The sequence below is a fragment of the Rissa tridactyla genome, chromosome 6, assembly GCF_028500815.1.
Source record: "Rissa tridactyla isolate bRisTri1 chromosome 6, bRisTri1.patW.cur.20221130, whole genome shotgun sequence".
Lineage (NCBI taxonomy): Eukaryota > Metazoa > Chordata > Aves > Charadriiformes > Laridae > Rissa > Rissa tridactyla.
In genome coordinates, this window is record NC_071471.1 from 30,005,043 (window position 1) to 30,017,360 (window position 12,318).

General features: G+C 37.3%; 1 protein-coding gene across 15 annotated transcripts in view; it reads left to right on the forward strand.

Moving 5' to 3' along the window:
- Positions 1–12,318, forward strand: part of LRCH3 (leucine rich repeats and calponin homology domain containing 3) — a 73,276-nt gene that overhangs the window by 24,466 nt on the left and 36,492 nt on the right. For all 15 annotated transcript variants that reach the window (XM_054204541.1, XM_054204534.1, XM_054204548.1 and 12 more), the window contains exons 2-6: positions 4,356–4,500; positions 6,015–6,141; positions 6,931–7,036; positions 7,222–7,358; positions 8,320–8,429. In XM_054204541.1, coding sequence (XP_054060516.1) covers positions 4,356–4,500; positions 6,015–6,141; positions 6,931–7,036; positions 7,222–7,358; positions 8,320–8,429 — 625 coding nt within the window. The remainder of the gene's footprint in view (positions 1–4,355; positions 4,501–6,014; positions 6,142–6,930; positions 7,037–7,221; positions 7,359–8,319; positions 8,430–12,318) is intronic.

A 12,318-nucleotide genomic window follows, 5' to 3' on the forward strand; every position in this document is an offset into this window, starting at 1 on the left:
ATATTTTTAGGAGGAAGGTGGGGAAGAGGATGGAGTTGTTGAATTGTTTCATACAATGACTGCTGTACGCTCTGCCCGTTTCTGGTCCCATTTAAGGTCTGCTTTCTGGAGTGGGGGAGGGTTCCAGAGAAATTGACCAAAATCAAAAATACCACCAAATCTTAGGGATGCTGTGTTCTGGACTTTGGGAAATGTAAATATTTATTGGAGGTCTCCAGTGGGGCGAGGTGGGGGTTGCAAATAACCAAAAGTAGTTCTTCGTTTGCAGGTTCAATATTCACACTGTATTTTATCATAAATTTATTCTACCTAATTCTTGAAGTGTTCTTGTTTTACAGTATAGCTTAGTCTGTTTTTTTTCTAGCACTTGCCTTTTTTTATGGTCCTGGCAGACCCTCCCTCTTACGTCTCCATTCAAGCACTTGAAATCAGGGATGCGGTGTGTAAGGTAGCGTTCTCATGGCCATCATGTGAGTAAAAATGCTGCAATCTTATTAACCAAACTTGTAATTGGTTAGACCCATTTTGAATGATTTAGGAGACTATACTGCAGCACGAAAATTCAGCTGAGATTTAATCTGCTTTCCACTGAATTTCTACTGCTAAACAGACATGCCAAGTTTTAAAAATCACTGTAGATTGAGGGAAGTCCGGAAAAACTTAGTCATTGCTGCTAATCAGCTTTGGTGTCTCTCTTCTATCGCGCTATGAGTTCATTTGTTGTTTAAAAATATGTATTTTAATTTCTTCATACCTAATGTTATTTTGCAGGGAGTTATTTCTTTAGAAATACTAAATCATAGCTCAGAATATATGAAGTTATTTACTAGTAGTCCCATGCCTTATGGTCTGCACAATCTGTAAACACTAGGTTTTAAATGTTCCTTGGTAAGATAAAGTGAAACAAAAAGCAATTGAGAATTCTCATGTTTGTGGTTAAACCCTTTCCAAAACAGAGTTGAAAGAAACTTTTTCTTTGTGACTCTTCTTCCAGAAAATATGGCTCATTACTTGGGAAGCCTATTTCTTTGTTAAAATGGGTAGTATTAAAACAGAGGTTGCCAGCACAGCTGTGTGCGCTGAAGAAGTGTATTGTGAGGTAGGTGGTAGAATTCAGTTCCACCCTCCAGGGTCCCTAAGAAAAACACACTTTATAGGTGAACCAATGTTGTAATAATTCATTAAAATAAATAGGCACTTAAACATATAGTCACTGTGGAAGCTAAGTATTTTTTTCTAAATTATTCTTGCTTGTTTCTTGTCAACTCTGAAAAAATTTGCATCCTTTTCCCTTTCTTATATGGTAATATACAAGTGTACTGTGAAACCTTATGGCAAGTTGTTTGTATCACAGATAATTTCAGTGATTACAAATACTATGATTGGGTGCAGTTATTACAAATTTTTCAGGATACCTAATTTTTATTTGTGTTGGGACAGTATGTTTGTTTGGCAATCAGTCTTCTCCTGTTACGTTTTACAACAATGTTGGCACAAGAGAGATCCCATTGGGAATGTTGCAGTTTTGGACATCACATTGTTGCATAATTTTAACACAATTACTCTTTTTCAAATCTATTGCATCTATACAACATGGAGGAGAGGAGGATGGGAGTTTGCTGTCATTTTCACTAAAACATGAATGAGAATTAAATTGTGGAAGTAAAGCAGAAGAAACCTTAGGACAGACCAGTGTATTACGAGAGACGGCTTGTGCAAAATAAGTGTCCACTGCATAAATTCATGTGAAAATGTATGCCGTGTCCCTGCAGGGTATACACAGATACTTTATTGACTCCTTTACTATCTACGCATTCTTAATCAAATTCTGATCAGTTTGATTCATTTGCTATTTCCATTTAGGCTGGAGTTCAGCGTGCACTTTTAATCAACAAAGGTAATCCCTGCCACCAGAACAAGGGACTCTGCTGCCTGCACCAGCATTTTTCCCTGGTGCTGGCATAGGGTTTATGGGGCTGTGTGGTGAGGTGATCAAAAAAACCTGTATTTAATTCTGACCAGAGTTTCCCACAAGCTCTAACAATATGAAGGGCCTGGAACAAGCAACAGAGGTAAGAAAACGTTGGGTTTGGCAGTAGCAGGAAGCAGGATCCATCATGGTGGTCTTTCTTTGCATTTGATGCATTTATCTGATGTTTTATCTGGATTAGTGTATGGTAAGATTAGGAAACTGTCTTTAGCAGTCTGTAAGTGCAGGTTTTTTTGCTCTTAGAAGAAAAGAAAAAAAAGGGGGGGAAAGGTTGTCTTTCTCAAGAAAAATAGAAAAGAGGGGCAAAGATATCAAAGTGGTTTATGTCAAGAGGCAATTAAACAATTCTAGCAGACTTAATGGTGACAACTTCTATTATATTGTAGGTTTAGTTACCACTGTTAGAGGTGGTTGGAAACTTTAATTTAAAACTGTTGGGTTTTCAAAATCAAGTTCGGACAAGTTTAAGCTGAGGTGACGTTTGAGGCTGACACAAGCTGGGAAGAAGCACTTAGTGTGCGGGTTCGTTTGTTTGTTTGTTTTTAATATTGCTTGCTGAACAGACAAGGAGTTTTGTTATGTTCCCTGTAATCTTGTTGTATTGGTGGATTAGAAATTTCCATGATTTTCATGTTTTCTTATGTGTGCACCCTGCAATGTCTGCTGAACTTCGTATCCATCATAGCCTCTGCTATAGTTAGCTTCAGTCATACTTGTAGATTGGGTAATGCGGTTCCTTACCACTTGTACATTAAAGTACATCTGGAGGGTTTTCTCTACAAAGTTTTTCATAGTGCTTCTTTCTACTGAGATTTTTAGTTACTGGTTATTTAGCAGTAGTTAGCTCATGGCTTGTTGTAAGCATTGAGGTAGACCTAGAGTCAGTTCCAGCTGTACCCAGAGTGACCACTTTTCCTTGGGCAACCTAGTGCAGCGTATGTTGGAAGAGTGGTAGGCACGATATCTCTGATGAAAGCTTTTTACTCTGGAAAAGATTCCCTTTAAAAAAAGGAAAAATGTCAAGAGACACAAGACCTATCTGCGTTGGCAGTCCTTAAAAAGTCATCTGTATTGGATGGCTCCTTTGTGGAATAAAAGTACAGAAATTACTATGTCAATTTATTGTGTTCGTTTTGAGGTGGGAGCTTTTATCCTCTTATGTTGATGAGGAGAAATTTAAATTCAAAACAAATAGAGAAAATAACAATTAAATTTGCAATATTTTTTTTTAATCCTTCATGACACCAATTCAGGTTAGATGGGTTTTTACAATGAAAGTCTGCCCTCCCTTAAAAATGCAAAGATGAAGCATCAGTTTATTAAACAGGCAGTATCTCTATAGGAATTCCCTGCTGACGCAAGTTGCTCTTGATGTGAGCGTAACTCCTGTCAAAATTAAGAGCTGGGTGTGTTAGGAAGTGGGAGCTGTTAATGTGCATTTGTGAGAACTGTCCTTTGGCATTTATAAGCAAAAGCTTTCCTTGACCTTTAAAGAAAAAAGAACCCTTTGCGTTATTTATCACAATGCAGCTTTTACTCTTGAAGGAGGGTAGTACCGATGGATATTTTATACATACAGACTCATAACTGGAGCTGGCTAAGCGAAAATATTGATTCCTCAAATACAAACATTTGTTAGTAGTTTTGGTTAAACTTCTGTCTCTTGCTAAGCAAGGAATGTAGCAGTAAACCTTACTGCTAGCATCAAGCAGAGCATTTCTCTGCAGCTGGGAAGACCCGTTATTGAAAATCCTTCCATTGCCTGGTTGAGATTACAGGCTTGAATGGGTATCTGAAGGAGGGAATGCTTTGGCTAGAATATAGAAGGTTCATCTAAGGTGTGTGCCTCATGTTTCCCCTGTTGGAACTGTTACCTATAAATACGCATGTAGCTATATAAAGTAGATATTTTGGACCAGAAATTTGAAGCTGAGATTTCCATGTAGCAGAGAGTACCTCAGCAAGGGGCTGACAGAAAAGTACTTTCTGATTCTTTTCATTAGAGCACTGAGTACCCGATGCCAACTCCATAATCTAAAGACAGTCCTGGAACAAAGATTTGAAGCTGAGCTTTTAGCATCTTAAACCGCTTCCTCTAAGCATAAGGCAGTTTGGGATATGAAAGCATGAATGTTGCATCTAGCGCTCTCTTTCTCACTGTGGCTATAAGATTTTAAAAGATGTTGATTTATTTTGTGTGTGAAGTGAGAGTCACTTCATAATATTGAAAATTTTGCAGGCATTACAGCGAAACTGATTCCTGTCCAACTGTTCCCGCTGTGTGGTGGTGAATACAGAGACAATACTTATCCTCATGAAGTTTTAAGATAGCTTTACTGAATGCTTCTTTTTTCCCTCCCTTCAGATTTGTCACGGAACAGACTGTCAGAGCTTCCAGCAGAAGCATGTCACTTTGTCTCCCTTGAGAGTCTTAATTTGTACCAGAACTGCATTCGATACATCCCAGAGGCTGTTTTGAACTTACAGTCTTTAACATTTCTAAATATAAGGTAATGACTGTCTTAGAAATTTTACTTTAGCATCAGTAGTCTAGGTTTATAAATTTTGACGCATCCATAAGTAATGATAACATGGTGTGTAATCATCACATTCTTAGATTGTATGTCATTGAATCAAAGCAAACTCAACCAGTCTTGCCCAATTAGGGGCAAGGGTACATGAGGATTAAGCAGCCACTTGTAGAAGAGGACCATGAAGAAGAAAGCTAATTCCAGCTTAATGGACTCACAAAATTAATTCCAGTAGTTTTCCTGTGAAATACAGGCATGCAGACTGAAAAGAGAAGATGGAGCTTTTGGATAGTCTTTACAGTTCATCTCTCAGGAGCTGAATAAGGCTTATGAAATTTCCCTTTACCTTCACTGTACTAGTGGCTTTTAAAGATCTTTCTCAAGCATTAACACTTCTCTGCCAGCATTAAAAGCTAATTGCTGCAACTTGGCCTGTTGATGAAATTCAACTGTGTACAGCATCCTCCATTTGTAGAAGGTCTTTTAAAGGTGTGGAAAGTTCCTCGTCACAAATTGGCAGTGATATTAATCAAGAAGAACTTCAGGCTATCTCCTTGTGGTGTTATACGTTTGCCAATTTAATATGCTTACGTTTCTTTATTTTCTTTTTTTATTGATGGTGAGAATTGTAGGAATAGGATGTGAAGCAGTTATGGGTTTCCTATTGCTATGACTTCTAGTAGATGCAGTCCAGTTATTATCCTTTTAAAAGATACTGTTAGTTCTACTGTACTTTTTTTTTTTTCCTTTAATAGTAGGGAAATCTGGGTTTCAAGCATGAAATAATACAGCAGCATATTTTGGTAAATGTCAACACCTGATCAAAGGCTTAATTAAGATCCTAATAACTTTCTAATCGTCCAGTTACTGCTCCTTGCTTTGTTTTATTTTTAAAGGGAATCTTTCTCTCTTACAATCCATTCTCATCCTGACAGAATCTCATCTGAGGTTACAGTCCAGTCGTATGATGTCATATTTGCTTTAATAGTAGTTTATTATGAAATATCCAAGACTGTATTTTGGAATAGTGAAATCCATCACACCAAGTTTCTTGACCCACGTGACTTGCTGAATACTTAAAGTATATTTCTCATTGAATAAATCATGACTTTCTCTGTGGCATTTTGTGTGTGCTGGCCAGCAATACCACCTATCTGAAAGGCTTTTGCACTCTGTTCAAACCTACTCGTTTGTGACAGAGGATCACCACTTATCAGAAGCACCTGAAAGGACATGAAAATATCATATTCCCCAAAACTGAGTTTGAAAGCAGCCAGTCAGGCTTGGTACTTAATATTCAGAGTTTGTTCACACATAACTAGATAAAGCAAGTAATGAAGAAAGACTTCATGGAACTACCTTCACAGTATTATATAAAAATTGAGTTGATCATCTAAATGGAGTGTGCTTTTTGTATGTCTTTCATTGCATAAAGATGTGAGGTGATTTCTCATTCGAGTTCTGATGATTTTGTTTTCTTTCTGTCCAAAAAGTCGAAACCAGCTTTCAACATTGCCAGTACACCTCTGTAGTCTACCACTAAAGGTTTTGATAGCAAGTAACAATAAGTTGGTTTCAATACCTGAAGAAATTGGGCAGCTCAGACAGCTGACAGAGCTTGTGAGTATACAGTTATTTTTTTAACTATTGCTATTCAGTCTATAATTTTTAATGGATGTGTTTAATAGGTTCAGAGGTGCTTCAGAAGGAATAACAATTTTTTAAGCTGATCAAAATAATGCAGTAATTAGGATGCTATCTGGGCATGTGCTAGATCGACATCCTGTTTCTCATTCTGCTGACAACTTTGTGATTGTAGACCAGTCAGTTGTATGCAATGGCAAGTTATTTAAATCTGCTCTTAGCCTAAGGAAGATTTCTATCTGCCATAGTATGTTCAATAATGTTTTGACATTTTAGAGAGGTGTTGGAAAAGAGTTTGAAATAGTTGAATGAAAAAAATTAAAAAAAAAAATTTAAAAAAAAACTATGTGAGGGGAAGATAACCTTGCACTGGAGAGCAAATGATCTATGTCAGTTTAACTAAGAGTCTTCCCTATTTTTGAAAGGAAGGCTGGATGGAATTAGAGCTCTTGGTGCATTTCTTCCTGGCAAAAAGCTTTTATGTAGCAAGTTGTGCAGTCTCAAATGATATGGAATAACTTGAATGAGATTAACTTGAAATAAACTTCTACATTTGAATGCTTAATCTTTTAAAGCTTTTATTTCCCCATGCATTTAAAATGAGAATAATGCTTCACATCATCAGTGAGATTTAATGAATATAAGCATCTGAGGTGTTATGTAAATAGTTGTCCTTTTCTTTCAGTCCTAAATAAAGTGATACAAATTTTAGTTACCAGAGGCTTACCAGTCAGTGGTAACTCATTCTTTACTCTTGCTTTGTAGGATGTGAGCTGTAATGAAATACAGACAATACCTCCACAGATTGGCAATTTGGAATCCTTGCGGGACCTAAATGTCAGAAGAAATAATTTGGTGCGTTTACCTGAAGGTGAGATAAAGGCTGTCAGTTATAACAGCAGAAACTTCAAGCGCTTCTTTATTTTTAATGCCTTTCTCTTCCCCTGAGAGCTAGAAGCAGTGTACTTCATTATTTTGTAGAACACGTATTTTTATACTCTTGCCTTTTTATACTATTTTAATCTGCTGAATTGTATGTGTATTTTCTATCTCCAGAGCTTGCTGAGTTGCCTTTGATTCGATTAGATTTCTCCTGCAATAAAATAACAACGATACCAGTTTGTTATAGAAACCTCAGACATCTGCAGACCATCATGTTAGAGAACAACCCTCTCCAGTCACCCCCTGCACAGGTAAACTGCAGCGAGGAATTCAGATGATTAGTTCCACTAAAAAGGGCAGAACGAAGTTAGAAGCTGAAGGATTATATTCCAGACTTTATTTAAGAACAAGAGGACTTTAAATAAATTATATTATCTAAACGTGTTAAACATACAGCACAGCTTGAAAAATCCCTTCTTCGCTTGCATTCCTGCGTTAGTAGTGTCATCTATGGGATATTACTACGAATTCCACTGTTAGCATTGTTATTAGTGTTAGCTGAACATTTCTTCTTTCAGTGGATGAGAGAGGAAGTTCTATTAAGCAATTTTGTGCCACTCAAATGTCGAAATTTTGACTGAGGCCTCAGTGCTGCTGTGTGCTGGTTCCCTTTGCAGCAGAGTGCTCAAATTGGCCTGTGAGCTAGAAACTGCAATATGGATAGTAACTAATTTGATTTTTAATGTGGGTATATAAGCCCTTAATATTACAGGTTCCACTGTGAGCTGCTGCTTCTGAGTCAAGAGTGCTACTTGCTGAGACCTGTAGTTTCAATAGGGTTTTGCCTCCCTTTTGAAAGCAAAGACAGCTGTTACTTGCTTCATTCACTTTAAATTTGAGCTTGCTTTGGCAGTCTGCCACTGCCATTCAAAGCTGGGCATGGGTGGGATGCATCTGTTCTGATGCCAAGGGTATAAATTCTACTACTTGTAAATGCTCCTGTCTTGTTTGCATGATGAAATTTCAGCATCCAGCTGACAAAGTTGCGTGCAGACCAGATGTACTTGGAGGCCAGCTTCCATTTGTCTATCACAGGCATCCCATGATGCCCCACCGTAGCTGTTTCTCTAACATGTAATGAGATTAGAAGAAGTATTGGTTGATACAAATGTGCTCATTCATTACTCTCAACTACAGGTTAAATGTCTGTAGAGTGCTTTCAGATGTATTGTCAAATTATACTTATGTAATTTTTTATTTTTTTTTTTAAAGATATGTATAAAAGGAAAAATTCATATATTTAAATACCTGAACATAGAAGCATGCAAGATAGCTCCAGACTTGCCTGATTATGATAGGAGACCTATGGGATTTGGATCTTGGTAAGTTTGGCACAATTCAAGGTCCTGGTTTTGATGACATTCAGGAAAATTTAGTCAGTCTGAGTTTGTTAAAAAATAGATTCCAGGATTGTTCTTTGGTAAGTGCATTGATGGAGGTGGCTTTGAAGAATACCATTTCTGTTACCTCATGCATTCTAACAAGGTACCACTATATAAGAAGTGAGGACCAGTTCAGAAGAAAACCTGGGCAACATCATATGAAAGGCAATGTTAGAGTTGATACAGAATAAGAAGAGAATGGTGGTATCTTCATAGTAAGGAGGTGTGCTCTTGTGTTGTTAACATGTGTATTCAGTTTATAAAATCTTAATATATTCCACATACTTACTGAAATATTATCCCTGCTGTGATTTTTAAACTTTTGTACAGAATTTTATAACTGCTGTGCTCAAACCACAGGTGTAAATGCTGATCTCCACCCCATTAGTAAACTGTTGGTTTTGGCAGGCTTTCACTTGGCACTGTTGCTTAGCATTGTAACAAATATTGGAACAGTCAGCCATATCAGCTGCTAAATTAAGATGTCTAGAGAAGAGCAGGAGTTAAGATTTATTTCTGTTACATGATATAGAAGAAAGTAAGTCAGTGAAGTGTGAAACTAAATATATATAAAAATTACCTCAGGCATCTCTTAAGGTGATAGTAAGGTGTGGAGGACTAAGTTGCTAACGGATGTACCGCTGTCTTAGCACAATAAATCATCGTGAGTCAGAATGTGAAAGAGAATTTGCAAGAGAGACTGACAGAGTGATTCCTCATCAGCACTGAATGTCTTAAATTATTTTGTACATGAGGTCTATGTTTTATGAGTGTTATGCAGTTTCCTAGAGCATAAGCTGTTGCAGAAGGTTTCTGGATAATACTGGGGATACTGTCCTGTTGCTGAAAAGCTTCTACATGATAAAATGTCATGATCCTTTCAGCATAGTTTGTTTATTTTTTAAGAGAAATTCCAACAAAATCACTGGGCTATGTGTTTGCTGATTTATTGCTGTTTGTAGTTGTATATTGCTATGGAAGCTTTAATTGCTTTTGTGAAATGAGAAGAATAAATTTATTTTAATAATAGCGTGGAATTATGAATGTAAAAACAAGTGCAGAACTGGTTGAGGATGCTTTCTCTAAAGTCACTTCCAGATTCAGCCGTATGAAATGAGCTTCAGCTGTCTTTCCTTTAGCTGTATTTCCATCCCCAAGAGGGAATAAGATTTGGTGGTAGAATTATTTCTTGTTACCATGCTGTTTACAACATTTAGTGTTGCAGGTGATTCCTCCTGTCTTGATGTACCTATGGAAGAACTGTCCATGGATCTGAGTACGTGTTAGGAGAAAATAGTAGATGGTAGAATGATCCAGTGGAAGAGAGGGTCTCAAATTATTATATTCTTCTGGAACTTGGGATGAGAGAAATAAAAGCATTCAACTACAACATAGTTAATATTTCCAGGCAAGTCACAAGAGCTTTATATTTGTTATCTTCAAAGGTGACCAATGGAAATAGGATATCGGTCAGTACACCTAAGCTTTGTTCTGTTCTATCTGATAAGCCAGGTGAAATACCATGGAGGTTAAGACTCTGAAACTGAGTGGTAGCAATTCTTCAAGTTTAAGAAGTTTGAGTTGTGCTGTGAGTTCACTGTTGATCAAATATTTTTTTTAATAACGAAGTTGTTAATACTGCTAATAAAACAAGGTACTCTGAAACACTATGGCAGAAAGTGTAGTTTGGAGGTCCTAGTGCAGCTAATTATTTGGTTTAGCCCTGTCAAATTATGTAAAACTGTCTTACCAGAGTGAAACCTTGTATGTTTCAGTCCTTTTCTAAACATAAGCTGTGTGAAATTTATCTTGCAGCAAACTTTGATGTGCTGCAGCCAGTCTCTCACTTGCAACACTGCAGTTCGTGGTGGCTGGGGTTGGTGCTGGAGTGAATGGGACTGAGAGGAGGCAGAACTGCCAAAGCTGTGTAACAATTCTTTTGGCACTGAGGCAGACTGATATAGTCTGGAGTTAGAAGGTTTAAAATATGTAGTGCTTGTGCATGAACCACTGTAGTGGATATTGTGGGACTTGGGCAACTGTTCTTTATTACAGGAGGTAAAAATATATGTTTTAGTGTGGCTTTGAAGCTGTGTCTTTGAAATGTTGGCAAGTATTGTCTTTCCTTTGGCTATCGGCCGTACCAGGCATTTAACTACTTCTCCCTTGATTTCATGCCTTACATAGCTCCCCACATAAGTTGTAGTTGCCCCAAAATACTCTGATCTAGACAAATGCCTAATTGTTGTTCCTTGTAGCTTGTTGATCAAGGAAGAATAAATATTTTAAGTCTCAAGTTATTTCAGGATGGGTGCTGTATGATTATAAACGTGTGAAGTGTGCAGCACTGAATAGTTGTTTTAGATGTGAGAGCTGGGGAGACAGAAAGCAGCTTTCATGTTAAAAAGGAGAAGAGTCCTGTGAACAGTGATCATGAAGTTCTGAGCTTCCAGATAATCTTAGTGTTAGATGTATAGCTTTTCAAAATCTATAATTGAAAAGGAAGGCTAAAAGAAGAAAATTTGTATCAAAATATTTCTTTATTTTAGAGATGTAGCCAAATAGTAATTTTGATGCTCTTCAGTTCAGAATAACTGTTCACCTTACAACAGGGTTCTCAAGAGATTCTGAAAATATTTGTGCATTTAAAATGGAATTATACTGCAGATGGATTTTAATTTTCTCTGAATCATGTTTTAAATCCAGTATTTAAGTACTGTGAACTGTTAGTATAAGTATGGTTCTGTTGTCAGCGATTCTTTAACTGCGCTGGGCGATTTCATAGTCTTTCTTTTTTCTTCCCCACCCAAAAGAAGGGAGTGGTTTTTCCTTTTCCCTTATTTCTTGCTAGGGGTTTATTATGCAGATGATCTTTGTTTTCAAATACAGGGGCCATAAAGTTGGAACTCTTTTGAGTTAATCACAACTCCATGCAGGTACAAGAGCTTGTCGCTTGGTGTACATCTGCAGAATCTAGATCTGCATAGAAGCAGATGTATAGCCTAACATTTCTCATCTGTAGCCCTCCATCCCTCCTCTTTTTTGCTATTTTATGTCCGTCTGAAAATTAAAATCGCCCAGGCTAATAGTCTGTCGCTGTTCTACAAAGTTCCATGCATGCACATGGTGCTGCATAAATAATAACAATAATAGTAATTTGAAAATAAGTATTTCCTGAAAAGGGGATTTTAGTGGGAGCAACAACTTGAGAGCAATACCAGTGAGAAAATGACCTGCAATTTAGTTATGATGGGGTGAAGCAATTAGCTTCCTGAAATTCATTCTTCCTTGTGTATTATGTAGTAATTACTGCTGCAGTTCTCCCTGGGGCATCGAGTGCCAGCAGGACAGTTGAGCCATTGTGAAATGCCATCTGCAGTGGATCAGACAAGTCCCATTGTCTCTTTTACTGTAGCTATCTGCAGCAGTTGCCAAACTTGACATCTGTGATGGCAGTACTGCTGAATTACGTAGTTTCTGAGCCCAGAAATTTAGAGAACTGTATGGCTGTTTGGTTATGTGTATTGTAACACCAGGCACATGTCTAATGCTTTTGTCTAGACATGTCACTGACAAAGTCAGGCTCTGCGGATGAAAACTATACTTCTATATTTATTATATTATGAATTATTTGAAATACCGTCCAGCTTATTGCACAGTTTCTTAGGTAGGTAATTATGATACAGAAGATAGTTATGTAATACATTCTGCATACTTTTTGTAGAAGTAGTATATTCTGGTACACCTATATTTTTAGTAACGTGGCATGGGTTTATGCTTGCTTATGGAAAAGTTTGTGGGACGGTGCTTTTCAAAAGAAGCATATGAG